The sequence below is a fragment of the Passer domesticus genome, chromosome 6, assembly GCF_036417665.1.
Source record: "Passer domesticus isolate bPasDom1 chromosome 6, bPasDom1.hap1, whole genome shotgun sequence".
Taxonomy (NCBI): Eukaryota; Metazoa; Chordata; class Aves; order Passeriformes; family Passeridae; genus Passer; species Passer domesticus.
The window spans coordinates 35604982-35621219 of record NC_087479.1 but is presented as its reverse complement, the minus strand read 5'-3'; the positions used below and the strand labels follow the sequence as shown (position 1 = coordinate 35621219).

The window sequence follows — 16238 nt, the reverse complement described above, 5'->3', positions numbered from 1 at the left end:
ACTGAGATCTCCCAGGCATACAGAAGGCCCAACTAAGCACTGAGGCAGAGCAAGGGAACTCTGTAAATACTGGACATAGAGATCTCTGAGAAATCTTTACCTGCTTTCAACCCAAATGTGCCATCTGGAGTGAACAGACTTATGCCAAGATGGAGAAAATTTATACCATCATGGGCTTAAAGAGCTGCTTTGCAGTATGTGCTGAGGTTTTTTATTTTGTTTGTTGTTTGGTGTTTTTTTTTTTTTTAATTTTTTTTTTCTTCTTCTTACCGTAAAATTAAAGCATAAACCCTCAAGGGAAACATTTGTTAGGTGAAAACCAGTTTCTCCTCTCCCACACCTTGCATGAGCAGGCTTTACAAGTGGGCACAAGACCTTTCTGAGTGGCGATATTCAGGGAATTCTTTTGTATTTTCTTTGCAAAATGGAAGGCATCCTTTTCCTGCCTGTGCATTTAATTGTGCCACTTCTGAATGAATGGTCATATTTTCTGCCACTACCCGTATTGCCTCCCTGCAAATTCTGAAAAAGACAAATCTTGTTCCCGTTGTCATGAGACAGCCTCCCCCAGCTGGCACATCTGTGTCTCGGGATGCCCTCTGGCTGGCCTGTTGGCAGGCATTCCCGTGGCTTTGAAGGTCACCTTGTTTACACCTTGCCTTTTCCCCCCTCCCTATTCAGAGGCTTGCTGAGCCTGCAGGCTGGGCTTCACCATCTGCATTTTCTCTGGTGCCATTAATCTTCCTGTTTACCATTCTGTTATTAATTCTAGAGTTCACCTTTTTGTTTAAACCCTTTATAGGCCTCTTGAAATTGCTTGCCTTTTTGTGGCAAGAGATCTGAGCATCTCAGAGATAATTTGCTTTGTTCTTTCCCATTTTTGAAAGGCTACCTACCAGCATCTAATGCCATTTTTCTATTACAAGCCTTCCTTCTTATAATAACATTTTTCACTTATATAGCTTCATCTGTCAGATATATTTTAACATAGGAGTAAATATTATCTTAGTCCTTTGGAATTTGTGAATTGGCCACTGAAATCTGGTATCTGTGGAAATAGTCCTACTTTTTGAGTGCTTTTCTTGGCTGTAAAGAAAATGTGTTCAAATCTGTCTTTGTGAGAGCCTGTAAGACCACCTTGCATTTTTGGTGCACTTTATTTGAATGCCTGAATGCCTATGAATATTAAACAATCCTTACCAAACCCCAGAGGATAGGTGAAGACTATCTCCATTTGACAGATGATGGAAAAGCAGAGAGTGCCTCTGTTAGAATTTGGCTCAGCATCACTTGGTGGGACAGCAGAGATGCCGAAGGCAGCATCTGGCGTGGTTGCTCCCTATCCCAAGCTAAAATCACTGCCACTTTGCTGTGGCCTTGCTGTCCTCCGTTGGTGTGTGCAGTTCAGTCCTTGGTGAGCCAGGGAAGCTGCCCCAGGTGTGCGTGGCTGAGCCTCAGGCAGGGCTGTGCTGCTCCGCTGCCTTCCCGCACGTGGCAGCTCTGCAGGGGCCACGCAGGACCGGGGCTGGCACAGCTGGCATCAGGCTGAGCATTCTCAGAAGCCCTCCCCTGCCCTGCTGAAGCCTCGGGGTGAGCGGGGGTCTCTGCCAGCTGCCCACAACTCTGGCTGTTAGAGAGGCCTTGCTAGCTGAGCTGCCCCTCCATGCGGAGCCGGGCAGAGCTGAGCACAAACCCCCTGAGCAGGGAGCAGCAGAACGTGCAGAGCAGGTTCCCAAGGATCCCTGCAGGACTCAGATTGGCTTTGGCAGGTTTATCAGCTCTGGCTTAGTGCCGGCTCTGCTAGGCCTGGACTGAATTAATTGGGATGCTTGTGCACTGCAGCTGAGAGATAACTGCATTACAGAGATTTATCTGTTACTAAAGGTATCCCCTCCACTGTCCTCGATAAGGACGAGAAGCTATGCAGGATCTCACAGAATTTGCAGGAAGGTTGGCATGGCTGGCTCTGCACATGGTTTATGTATGAGTTTGTATGCAGTACAAGTGTTTTTATTCAATTCTGTCACATCCAGTGCAGTTGCTTACGGTGGAGGTCCACTCCCTGCTACCCTTTGCAGAGTGTGCAATGTGGGCATGACTATCCCACATGTGGGGAGGGGGACACTGGTGTTGCTGATAACTGTCTGGCTAAGTATTTAATTTTGGTGCTCTGGAGGGGTCAAAATGCCCATCACCTGTTTGTGTGAGTGATTCTATATGACTGTTTACAGATAGCCCAAATTATTATTTTACTCCCAACAGACCAGAAGCCCTGTTAGGGTGGCACAAAGCTCAAAGGAACAGGTTTTTTACTTAACATTTTTCTCTAAATTGTAGCAGTTATCTTGCGTCTGTCCCTTGATAGTGCCTACAGTGTTGCTGCAGAAGTCATGGTGCAGTGTGAGCCCATCTAGAACACAAATGCAGGAGTTACCAAAACAAAAATAATTGCTAGAAAAATGCTATTGAATGGAGATATTTCTGAATGGAGATGGTTTCAGCCCTGAGGGTAGTTACTTGATCCAGCATTTAGTCTGATACTGTAATTTGGCAGTCTTTGAGAAGCAGGTACAGCTTATTATATGTGACAATGATTTATATCTGTGCTGAGAAATAAATCTGTAGAAAACTTGCAAGAGACAACTGACAAGAGGGCTGTTTTGGTTTTTTTGGGTTTGTTTTTCTTTTGAGAGGGATTTTATAGAGGCATTCTAGTCTGCCAGAAAAATACAGCTGCTTGTAAAGACCACATTTTGATAGTGGGTTAAACTAAACAATGCTTAACCTTATATTTAAGGGCCTCTGCAGTTTTCTGCAGCCCTATTTCTCCCTCCTGTTGTCTTGTAGCTTCCTGGGACATATTTTAACTAGAGGCTGATAGAAGCTTTCCACTGAATCCCAGTCTTAAAACTCAAAGTTGTCCTCTGATATTTCTGCAGTTATGCTCAGGCTAAAGACTGAGAGTGTACAGTCCCATCCACATAAGATCTTCCTGTCTTGCCTTTCTCCCCCTCCTCTGCCCTCCCCACCTCATCATGACACTAGCAGCTTTCCATGTGAAGGTGCTAGGGAGACATTGGGATTTTCTAGTCTTCCTGTGCTCCCTAGAGCAAACCTCAATAGTGCATAAAATTTCAAACATTTCCTAAGATTAATGTCAGATCGTTACAGGATAGAGAGTCCTCTAAACTATTTTTTTCCATTCAAAATGGTTTGTTTCTGTGGAAATAAATACTTTAATATTTTCAAGTGGTCTTCTAGAAGTGGTTTATCATTGTCAGTGGTTGGATTCTTGTTCTCACCACAGCCCAGTTTACCTTGAGAGTGCAATAATATACATGAGGTTTAGAGTGGGATTGGTGGGAGAGACAAATAATTACTGGAGTAGCCTTACACTCTCTAGTACAGCATGGCTATTTTGCAGCTCGGATTAAAAATAAAGTGAATTTGATGTTTACTACTCTCTAGGGACGTTTGTTTGGCTTTATGGACTCATTGTGAGAGTCTGTGTTATCAGTAGTCTGTCTCAGGGGAGGCCCAGGGCTGGGCTGACAGGAGGTTCTGTGGACCATGTATGTGTAGAACTGGCAGTGACAAGTTTGCTGCAGATGGGTGCTGAATTGCAGGAGTGTTGGGACAAAAGAGTGGGATATGAGGGGCCACGGAAGATCAGCACTAAATCATAATAGCAATAACATGAGCATCTGCCGCTGGGATAACAGGATGTGGTCTAGTGAAAGAAGGGTTTTGGAGATCTGGATCTGCAGAAGGAGTGAAGGTCCATGCTGTGCTGTGCTGGCAGGGGCAGAGCCATGCCTTTAGTCTGCCTGGTTCTGGTCGCTGCTGTGAATATATCAGTTCCAAGGATGCTAACAAGTCACTGTGCTGGCCATGGACACAACAAGCAAGCAAGAAAACAAGCTAAGGAGAGTCTGGCTGTGCATCCACAGAAAAGCTACAGAATGCAGCTATTCACATAAGGCATTGTCTCCCCATTCTTTCTTAAGGGATTCCATCCCCCTGCCCCCACCCTTTGCACTCTAACGCTATATTTGTGCCTTGGAGATGTAGAGATGAGCGTATGATGGATGGATGGATGCTGCTTGTCTGGGTTTTTCACCACCATTTCCCCTGGGGCACTCTGTCTGCTGGCAGAGAGCACCATCCCAAAAGATGGTATCTTTTGCAAACTCGACAGCTAACAGACAGCTTCTCTCTCTGCATATTTCCCCAAAGAAGAGCAGGCTTAATCTGGTTTTTATATGGCATATTTCATTATAATCTTTTTGACTTCCCATGTTCCCAATACGCCATAATAAATAAAACGCTGGGGGTGGGAACAGCAGAGATGCTGAGGCTTCACACTCTTGTGACACTGATGGATTCTCATTTTAAACTGTCATGGGATTTAATTGCTTGCTGAGCCACTGCACTGCACTTTCAGACACATCCTGCCACATCCTCTTAATGAGCTTAGTGGCTGCATTCACTCAGCAGTAGTTCTGTTTACTGTGAATTAGGTGGCTTTTTTAGACCACCTATATGATTTTAAAGAGGTAGTGGTTATTAAGGTAATACTCTTGGATTTATCCATCCTAAACAGCACTTCATGGACTCATAACATATAGTTTCCTCTGACACTTTTTATGTTCCAAAAGAATGGCACCAAGAAACAAAAACGTAAGAATCTATGTGCAAAGTCAGTGTTTGTCTAAGAGGGTTTTTGGAAGCTGGATTGCTTTGGTTTGCATAGTAGCTGTCTCTGGCGTGATAGATCATGCTGGAACTCACCCAATAAGTATCTCTGTTCCCAATTAGAACTGGAAATGGAGCTGCTTACGAGTGCACAGAGATGATGGTTTGGGTGGCAGCTGCTACTGTGGAGATGGAAATGATCCATTGTAAAACAAATACATTGCACTGTATAGAAAAAGGGATTATTGTTTTTAATTTATGTTTCAAAGAGACACTGAAAAGTTGCTTAGCTCTCAGTGCGTTGTAAACCAAATGTAGCTTATTTAAGGACAGGAATTTGCAGCTATTTTGCTATTTTGGCAAATCGAAACTTGAAAAATCCCACCATTTTGTGGGATTTGTGAAAATGTGCTTCTTTTAGAGGCAGCATTTCAATAGAAAACAGATACAGGAATGATACTGGCATGGGTCCTTGTTCAGACTCTACCACTGCAATCTCAGGACCTTAATAAATAGAGAGGTTGCTGCACTGAGCTGGTAAGCAGAAATAACCATGTTAATTTAATCACTATGAAAGGGACTCTGCCAAGTTAAGAAACATAAATTATAATTATATGCACACACACACGCACATTTGAATTATAATATATGCACAATATTTAGCTGTGACACCAAGAATATGATGGTTTACTAAAACAGGAAGAATTCTTAAACAACATTTTTTTTCATTGATGATTTTTATTGATCTGACATTTCTGTTTTGTATAGTTCTTACTACTTCTTGTATCTCCTACATTAACCATGTGCTATTGTGTTTGTGGTACTAATCAAAAGGAAATTTATCTACAAACCTTAAAATTTTCATATTGAAGCATAAGCTTTTAATTATAGTGACTTTACTGGTAGTTATTACTTGTAATAAAGATTATGTTCTCTGAAATAGTAATGTTTGGAGAAGAGCTTGTGATACCAACTAGAAGTTACAATGAATGTAGAACAATTAGTGGGTAGCAAATGCTATTACCTATATTTAAAAAGGATTTGGATGTGATTCAAAGATTTAAAGACACATAAATTCTACATGAACATCTGAGAAATTGATTGAAACAGTAATTACATATAAGCAGTAAAGCACCTGGGAAATGATGATATAGGAGGTTCTAACCAAGTACATATTTCCTACCAAAGAAAAGCATGCCTCACTACTTTCTTACAATTCTTCACATCATACGTAAAAAACTACTAGGTAGGGGAGTTGACAGTTTTCTTAAACTTTCTGAAGACCTTTGGTATGTCTCCAAAGAGAAACTAAGAATTGTCTTGGATCAAACCTTTTGAAATAAAAAATAATGGAAGAAAGAACTTTCATTGTAGATAAAGGCTTACATCAAGGTTTAGTCCTTGGTCCTGTGTTGTGAAATACGGTAATGAACAAGCTGCAGAGTGGGAATACCTTGTCAACTACAAAAATTTGCACATACTATGAAGTTATTGAGAGCAACCATGGCCTGGAAGGTTTTGCAGAGCACTCTGGGGAGATGTGAATGTGCTTGGGGAGTGGGCAGCGGGATGGGCATTATAATATGGTACCTGAGTGTTTGAATGTATTCCTTACAGGAAGTTCTTGTCCACATTAAAAGATTCCTAATTCTTCTGCTTAATAAGTAACTTGGCCATGGAAAGACACAGCCTGAGGAGTAATCTAAAGCATACCATAATTCATTTGTTTAAATGGGGGATGTGGTTTCATCTGAAAATGCCAGATGCAGTATCTTGGGAAGACTGATGTATAATAAGAGAAAGTTCAGAGAGGTTTGTCAGGACCATATGGAAAACTTCCCACAGCAGAGTAATAGAAAAGATTGTGACTGTTTATCCGTGAAAGGAGAGGAATTAAAAGAAATTACAAAAATTTTGGTGAAGAACTTCTATTTTCCCCAGTAAGAACAAGAGGGCGGGCAACAGATAAGGTGAAACATTCCTTCTTTTAAACCATAGTTAAACTGTTGAACTCTTATCAGGTGGGAAAACATCGAGGTAAAAGTGTATCAAATTCAGTAAGAGCTGGGCTATTCTCTGTATTCTCAGAAGAGCCAGATTTAGGATAACTGGAGGGGATACTGTATCTCTCAGGATGAAACACAGTATTAGGGTAGGTGAGTTGTTTTGCATTTCTCTCGTGGCAGACATTCAGAGCTTCTACAGTAACGTGAGGTGACTGCATAGGGTGGCATGAGCAATATCAAAGTAGAGGCAAGCACAGTGTCACAGCTTAATTTCTTAAACCCAGAAGAGTCTCCCTCTGGCCTTGTTTGAAGCTTCAGGCATGGCTGGTATCTTCATAAGCAGGACATTGAGTGGAACTGTCTTAGTGATGTGGACCCCATCTTAGTTCCAAATAGCAATTCCTGTAGTATGGGGAAGGCCTTGATCTTTCACATGAAAACTAAATTTCAGTTTTTGAGTTGATTCCCCAGTTTTCTTTAGGGTACCGGTGTAAGAGCAGAAGATACTTCTCTTGCTTTTGAGGGAAAATAATGGATAGTTAAATAGGAAAGAAAAAATAAGGAATTTAGTGAAATTTATTTAATGATCCCTGGTAGTGTTTAACTATTTCTGTAGGTTAACTGAAGTATCTTTTTGATTTTAGAAGAAGACTTTCATCTGTGGGGGTTCAAAAACTGGTTTGGAAACATAATTTGCTGTCTTCATTACTGTACCCTTCACAGACTAACCATCTTCAGGAAGAATTGGATTTATTACAGAGACTGAATTCATTACGAGGGGTTGTCTTTGGACCTCAAAAGGTTTTTATGCTGTAGACTTAACATTCCAGATAAGACAGTGTCTGCTTTTTCCCACTTTCTAGAGGTATTTAGGCATTAAAGTGCATTCATAGAAGCTACCAGTGGGGAAGAAAATTAAGGAGTTGAATGGCAGTCAGCTTAGTGGGAAAATGGGAGTCAGAGACTGAGTTTATTTTCCCTGGATGCCCAGCTCACTAACTTCTTGGTGATTCAGTTTCCCCATCAACTGTGAATAAAAATATTACCTTACAACGCCTTGTCAGTGGAATGTTAAATTTAGTAATTAGAAAATGCTCTGAGAGTTTTGGATGAAAAGTCCTCCTGGAGTGTTGTTGTTGGGAAGTAGCAATGCCACACAGAACAACCATGCCTGTTAAAGACAGCTGCCTGTTTTGACCTTAAAACCTACCTTTCCCTCTTTTCAAACTTAGTTTTTGCTATCTCTGGAACAAATGGAGTAGTTCCACCTTCATATATGTTCTACTTATGCCTCCGCCTTTCCTTGCTTGTTTCCTTTTCTAATGCATTCCTTTGCTGAATGTATTGGTATCCACAGACAGGCATAGCTTGTCTTAGTGAGGACATGTTTGTTTCCAATGCCCTTGAGCTTGCTTGAAGCTTCTTTGCTTGCTGAATGTATGATGACCCCTTGGGGTTTGCAGTCCCTCAAGGTTCTAAGTACAGAGCAAATGCCCTTTTGCACCCAAGCACAGGACTTTGAACCTAAGCCAAGCCCACACCCAGAGATGATTATGGAGGTTCCTCAGTGACTACAGATTCAAGCATTGGGATTTGCACATAAATCACATCAAAAATCTCTTCTTTCTATTGAAATGTCTGGATCCAGAGGGAGGTACTAGGCATTCATACAGGGAAATTCAATCTGTATGACTCTATTTTAACTTTTCTGTCTTTTTTATAGCTCAAGCAAGGAAGAAGTTGGGGAAGGGGCCATAATGGGATACGTATGCAGAGCTTAATGCTGAAAACAGAGGCCTGATTGAATAGAGCTCCTTGTGATGAGAAGGGGGATCAATTCACAGTTGACCCCATCCCATTGTGTGGGTTGTCCTGGGAGTTTCCTTTAAAATCCCAGTGGTTTGGTTTTTCTGCATGGTTTGTACCCAGCCTTTCCCTCCATGAATAGAATAGCTTTTTCTGGAATTTCTGCTGGATTTTCTGTGGTTATTGGCTGAGCAATGCTCTCCCACTTCAGAAGACTGGAGCAAGTACATTGTGGAGTACAGATCAGGGATGCTGAATCATTTGATAACTGAAAGTTTTTCATATAAAGAACAAACATTCCTGGGATGCAACAGCCCCCAAGAAACACATTATACTTTACTGTCCCAGGTGGAGGTGCTCATTCATTATTTTGTTTGCAGGAGTGATTTGGAACTTTAAAAACACATGAATTTCTGCCCTGCAGAATTTACAGCTCATAGTGATAGAAAGGCAGGGAGCTTCAGGCAGACTGGGGAACAAAACACTGTTCTTAAAGCATAAGTAGACAGAACTGTGAATTAAGGACACCAGATGCTGATTTGTAAGCATCTTTCTTGTACATTATTACTTGTAAATATACCTGTCTAGAGAAAGGAATTCATTTTAGAAGGGAGGGAGTACTTTAGAAATCCATACTTGGCAGTGTCAGGTAAAGACGTGCAGGATATTTCCCTGCCAGGGGATTGCTCTAAATGAGCCCCTGTATGAGTGGGGTAGAGGCTAGGGTCTACAAGGAAAACTAGATTATTTCCCAGGTGTATTTTAACATCTTGCTAAAGTTAACATACAGTATTTGCCTATCTGCTGCATTGCCTCATAATCTAGTGGCAGCATTTGAAAGGGGAATAAGGTTCTGTTCCTTCACTTCTCCAGCAAGTTGCATCAAACTTTCTCATAAATCCAGTGTCTTTGGACCTCTGTCCCCAGCCTGTTTCCGAGGCAGCCTGTGGCTCTTCCTGCAGTGACTGGGTGTTGTGCCATTATGAGCAAGATTCTGCACTCATAACTGGGTTTCTTTGCTGGTATTGCCAGATAGAGCCAACCGGAGATTTTATCTAGTCAGTGTGACAGGGAAATTCAAGACACGTCTCTTTGTTTTTCAGTGTAAAGTCTCAGCATTGGCCTCCCACACAAGCTTTCTGTTTTCCCACATGTGGAACATGCCCTGGTGTAGGAGAATGAGGATTGAAGCTGTGCTATATAAACTGTGCCAGATGCTAAATTGCACTAAACTACTTTTCTTCTTCAGGAGATCAGTCTTCATATTTGTTATATCGGTATCTTAAAAAGTCCTGGTTTTGTTCTTTATTTAAAGCATAAGGAGTTTACACAAAGAAGAGGGATTTTCTCCCCATTTATTTCCTCCTGATACAATATATCCAGCCTTTTTTTTCCTGTGAACAAGCACAGCAAATAAAAAGATACCAGGTTTTCAGTAGGATAAAAATTAGTCATAAATGGAGTTTCTTAGTGGTTAAATGAACTTGAAGATCTCCCCTTCCAGATAGAAACAAGTTTGAAAGTCTGTTCATCATCTGCTTGACATCTCTGTCCTTCTTGTTAGCCTGTTGGGGGAAGACACATAGTGAGTATGTTTTGTTTTTCAGAAGTTGATCTGCCTCTGAAAAAAGATGGGTTCACCTCAGAAAGTACAACTCTGGAAGCTTTGCTGCGTGGAGAGGCAATAGAGAAAAAAACAGACACTAAAGAGGAAGACACTATACAAGAAATCCAGGTAAAGGAGAGTCCCATGCCCTGACATCAGGGCTGGATTTTACAATTTGTCTTTAAGAGTCTTTTGTCCTGTGGCAAAACAGTGTATCTGTTGGTACTTGTGTCATTCTACTGCCAAAATGTTATCAAACCTTTGTGCTATGCTGTGATGCTCAAAATGATATCAGTATCTCACACGCTTCTCTTGTCACAAGAATCTTTGTTGTTTGACTGTTCTGCACAGGTCCTGTGTTGGAATTCATTTTGCAGCACTATGAGATAATTACATTTAAAAAATGAGAAGCTGAGGTGGATCCCAACTGTAAACTGAATTTTAATGGTTCACATTTAAAGTGAATTTCATGGATTTCAATTTAGATTCACAGCTGCTGTAGATTAAAATATGTCATTGCCTTGCCTGGTTTTATTTTTTTTTTAATAGTAGGTGGCCTTCTGGAGATATACAAGAAAAATATCTTAAAAAAACTGTAATCTTAAATATTTCAATTATTATTAGTTATGCAGTATGAGAAATATTGCCTCTTCACATGCATTATGGTTTGAAAATTGTCAAGATTTCATTTCATCAAAGCCAAAACACAACTGTAGGTTTGTTATAGAAGGAATTCAGCTAATATAAGGGGTTCTTGTATAAGACCATGTCACTTTTAAAACATATTAAATCACTAGGAAAGTGGGCCTCTCCCACAGCAGCACACCTTTGCTGATGCTAAAACACCATTGTGCTGTGAGTCTTTTTAGGGATTTTTAGTGAGAGTTATTAGCAATGTGTCAAATTTGCTAATTTTGGGTGAGATAGGTCTATACCTAAAAGTAGTACAAATTTGAGGGGTCAGTCCCATGCGAAATGAAACAGAAAAACATAAACATGAAATCTGTATTGCCTGGGGTTCAGTCCTACAGCTCTATTTGTTAGATATATTACACAGGTAAGGGCAGCACAATTGGGTCTCCCACTCCCAGTAGCACAGGTAAAAGAGCACCATCAAAGAGGAAGCATGCCATGCTCATGGACTGGGGAAAAGCTTGGCATGAGCCCTGCTCTGTGTGTGCTTCTTCAGTAGTAATATGGATCTGTTAAGCTGAGAGCTCTTATCAAAGGCCTGTTTTTACCTGTTTTTAAGGTCACAAGGAGTCATGGTGCAGCATCCTTATGAAATTGGCAAGTGCCTTTGAATGTTGCTGTGTGATCTGAGCTCCCAAATTATCCTCAGCAGCAAAGGAAAGAGACCTCAGAGATGGTGGAAGTGACATAAATCCAGGCATTGCAGAGCAGGGAGGGGATACAAAAAGCCAGAACAGATTTTCAGCTAAACTGCTGTAGCTGTGACCTGTCAACTGGATGCTAGTTTCATCAGAACAGATGCAAAAGGCATGTCTTGCTGCTTTATTTTATGCAAGCGTTGCTTATCTGGATTCAGTCTGTAGAACAATGATTGCCAAAGCCTTCACTAGTAGGCAGCTTTCAGTGTGTGTGCTTTGGCACCTGGCAGCTTGACTGTACCAGATGAAAATCACAATCAGTGCCTTTATCGGTATGACAAACAAGAGAATGCAAATGTCTCCTTTGTTCCTTTGCATACTTGTCTGTGCTGTAACTCTAAAGGACCCAGCCTCAATGGTGGTGAGAGTGAGCAGGTGGGATAGACATCATTGTAATTCCCACCTCAGACCCAGCCACTTGCCACCTTCTCAAATTCATAATAGCTGTCAAGAGAAGATGACTTGGTGCTTGGCTGCACCAAAGTACATAGGGCTGGGAAACTTTTAGAAAGCCATAACAGGAAAAGAAGTGTTACTCTGCTAAAACATGTAAGGGTTCCCCCTGCTAAATAGATGCAGGCATTGGGAGCTGCTGTACAGTTGGTATGTAACAAGATTGACAATTTTACCCTACAGTAAATTAGTATTGAATGTGTATCTCCATTGTTTGATGGAGAAGAGTTAGAGTAGCCTTCTAACCACACAGCAGAAAGGTTATGCCTCTTCTATCAAGGATTAAAGTAATTACTCTGGCACTCTCACCAAATTCACACTTGGTTACATATTATCTCTTTCCTAAATTGATGCTGCAGTTTTAAAGGAAGAAAGTGGTTTGTAATATTTCTCTTAACTCTTGAGTAGTATTATTGTTGTAAATTATCGTCTTTCCCTCCCACATACAATGTGGTCACCCCTGTTTTGTTGGGGATTTTTTGAGATACTTTAAGATATGAAGCAATAGAAAAATACAAACTCATATCAGTAAGTTTGCTTACTTTCTTACATACATTCTTACAGTCTCCTCATGTACAACATTTTTCAAGCACTTCAGTCATAAGATTAATTCAATTAATGTATGCAGTTGTATGAATTTTGAAGAAACATTTTATGTATGCAGAACTGGAACCTGTTTAACTTTTACACCTTTAGTATTTAGTACCTCCAGTATTATGTGAAATTGTATTTCATGATGATCAGAGCTCATTAATAGCCTCCTGATATTCAAAAATAGAAGAAGCAAAAATTAAATGAAGGCTTGCTCCTTGTCATGTGCTACAACTTGTTTAAAATCCACTGACCTGTATTAGTCTTAGAAATTTAGCTGATAAAATAAGAACAAATTTTGTAGCTGGTCTTCTAGATACAGACTTTTTGAAATGTGAAATTTCTGTTGTATTCTTTCCCACAAATTCAGAATTTGGTGCTTGAGGTATGTGGAAAGGAGAGAAGGACACTGATTTGCTCCTGTTCCCCCTTTGCTGGCTCTCAAATAGTTTTAAAGTAGAAATTAGAGAGAAGGGACAAATCCAGTAAGGCTGATGGACATTCCTATCGTTTAATGACATTATTTGAATCTGCATTGTGGCTGTAATTTAAATGAATGTTGGCATGGTAAAGGTAAGTTAGTGATTCCAGATTAGTCCCTTGCAATATGGCACAGCACCATGAATGGCAGGAGTGGCTGGGGCCAGTTGCTGTATTTCTAGCAGACTTGCCAAGGGTTGAGGGAATTTCAATGGGACTTCTTCCCACATTAGTGTTGTGATGATTTGTCTGGCCTTTTTCCATGTGACATCTGACTCGTGCATGTTTTCGTGCAGGACAGTCAGCCTGTGTTTGGCTCTGTAACATTTCAAAAGATCAAGTTAAAAGATTGAAATTGCCTAGCCCAGGCATCTCACAGTTATGTGAGCTGATGAATATTATTCCTAATAAATAATTAGCTGAACAAATTATTGCTGTTGGTGCTGTTATCCTCAATGACACCTGTAATTCCTCTGCATCCTCATGCAACAAAATTCCTGCTTCCAGATTAGAATTGTACCTGTGGTGCAAGCCCTAAAAAGCATGGCTTTCTAGATCCATTCTGGAATATGTGGAGGAATTTTCTCTATTTTTGCTAAAGAAAGAAGATTGTGAGCTACCAAGGAGAAAATGACTGGTTTTGTATGCCTGAAGTGCATTCTCAACATTAGAAGAAAACAAAACAATTTAAATTGCAACAAATGAAAATAAAAAACCCAGGCAAACAAATTCCCAGACAGGGCCTGCAGTTATGCATACTAATATTTGTGTTGTCTTGGAATAATGGTGCTCAGTGCTGCCAGTATTTGTTCTTAGGAACCTTTTAATCATAGTTGACTGATATCAGTAGTAGTTTTTTAGTAGGAATTCCCTGGAGATCTTAGGGTGGAAAAGAAAGCAAATTTTGCTTTGGTAGAGAGAAGCAGGGGTACTTGGATCTGATTTGGTTTTATATCAACTGTAATAACCCACAGTCACTGTGGTAAAGAGCAGTAGTTGGTTGTATGTGTCCTCCTTTTTTCCTCTAACCATTTCTGTTTGTTGTTCAACCACAGAGGGTTTTAGAAAATGATGAAAATGCAGATGAAGTGAACGAGGAAGAAGATTTGGAAGAAGATATTCCAAAACGAAAGAACAGGCCTAGAGGACGGGTAAGTGGAGAGTTTATTGGAATGGAAAGGAAGGAACAAACTTCTACTTTCTAGTGTATATTTCTTATGTGTATTATGTATGCAAAGTATTTATTCATCAATATATGATAGTGATAACACTATAGGCAATTTTCAGTCATACGCAATAGATTGTTAATATTTTTTCACTTTACTTTTGTGAATTGCTGTGAAAGAAAAGGACTATTTTGAGAGTAAAAAAGTGGGGGAAATTTATTTTAGTATTGTATTTACAATTGCAATGTAAACTGTAATAACTATGATGACTACTGTATCTATCCTGCTATTACAATGCTCCTTAAAAAAACCTTTACTAATTACAGAAAAGCAGCAAATTCAGTCATGACAGCCAAAAGAGTGTTAATAAAAGTAACTTGAACTGCGTTAATAAATTTTGCAGCTTTCTCCAGGGTAGCATTTTGTGGCTGACATTGGGTCTCTTGAGCCCATGGCAAGTCTTCCATTTGTTTGAAAAGGGAAATATTTTATCTTTAGGGGACTCTGTGTCCCTTCTCTTACCTAAGATGTCTTCACAATTCATCAGGGTACCAGTTAAGTAATGAGGCCAACATTTTAAACCTGGAATCAACATTTTCTATTGTGGGCCCGTAAGCTAGGCATCTAAATAAACGTGAACACAAGTCTCAGAAGTTTTGAGCATTTTCATCTCTCTTTGGCTCCAGTGGATGCTGCAGGGGCACAGGAGCTCTAGATGTACATTTGATGTGTTTATAGAAGTCAAGCAAGAAGGGCCACATTTTTGGCCAAATGAGCAGAATATAATAGCTTTTGAATAAGAGACATGAAACCACATTGAATACTTGCAATGTACTTATGCATCAGACCCTCTCTTTTGGTTTCTTCTTTGGTTGTTGTGTTGTTTCAGTTTTCTGCTCCTCTTTATTTTGGAGCTTAAGTCCTTTAATATAAGATCAAAGCACTTTAATAATTGGATAAGTATATATTTCATCTTCCTTATTCTCAAAATCACCTGAACCAGTTTCTTTCTTTCTTTCTTTCTTAGCCAAAGACCCCCACCTGGAAAAAAATTTTCCAGAAAAATGTAAGTTTCAGAAAATTTGTATGAACCAGTAACCAAAACCAGGAGATAGAATCAATACATGCACATAAGCTTGACTGTAGCAATCAACTAATATTCCAGGCTAACAACTCTTTTCTAATAAGTTGCTCTCACGTAAATTGCACATGCTGGTTAGGGTGAGTGAAAGGGAGTGAAGAGCTAGAAGAGATATACTGCTCAGGAGAAGGGGATTTGGTGTATTCTTATGTCCCAGACCTGTACAAACAAAGTCCTGAAGTTAGTATTACGTGTAAGATTTTGCTTCCCTGTTCAGGAAAATGTTACAGAATTTTTTCTCTGTTACTGTAAGGAAAGGAGTTGGAGCATACTAGATGTCCTATTCATTTTGAAGCATACATTTATGTTTTATTTTCTACCCTAGAACTTGCCCCCTATTAAGTACAGGAGCATCAGGATTGCTTGCTTTTTTCTTGCAACTAACTCCTGCTCTGCTAGTGCCCTGGCTTCTTTCAGTGCAAAAAAAGAGAAATCTGAATAATGCCACATACTTCAAGCAATTTTTAGTTTTATTTGATGGCATCAATAATCAAAGCAAAATGTGGTAGAAATTAGAATTTCAAAATTGGGGCCAGATTATCTAGCTGTTGAAAACTGGTAAGCCTGAATTGCATCTGGTCACAAGAGCTTTTCCAGTTTCCTAAAGGCAGCCCTTTTCTAACCTGACTCAGTATAGGGAATTGAGGCTAAGGATTTAAAATTAGGTGATATGAAACCTGGGCTGCTCTTTGTTTCTGGGGAGGACATGGTTAGGGTATTTTTAGAGGGCAGAAGAGGAGAAGGACATGCATTGGAAACAAGATCCTGTGGAGTGTGACCTTTGGGGATTCAGAGGAGTGAGAAGGACTAACAGCATAAATGCAGGATTAATGCAACGGAATTACTGCCCTGGACTTTCCAAATTGCACATGCCCCTTCCTTTCCCTACAGCATAATTTTATT

The 16238-nt window shown here is 40.1% G+C and overlaps 1 protein-coding gene across 7 annotated transcripts in view; it reads left to right on the top strand.

The window, feature by feature from the left end:
* Window positions 1–16238, top strand: part of DPF3 (double PHD fingers 3) — a 163650-nt gene that overhangs the window by 85639 nt on the left and 61773 nt on the right. For 4 of the 7 annotated variants that reach the window (XR_010364646.1, XM_064424454.1, XM_064424456.1 and 1 more), the window contains 3 exons: window positions 10115–10242; window positions 14084–14179; window positions 15222–15260. Coding sequence is in view for 5 of the 7 variants with exons in the window: in XM_064424454.1 (XP_064280524.1) it covers window positions 10115–10242; window positions 14084–14179; window positions 15222–15260 (263 nt within the window). In the remaining 2 variants the exon portion in view is untranslated. The remainder of the gene's footprint in view (window positions 1–10114; window positions 10243–14083; window positions 14180–15221; window positions 15261–16238) is intronic. The other 3 variants (XR_010364647.1, XM_064424455.1, XM_064424452.1) reach the window with 1 other exon arrangement.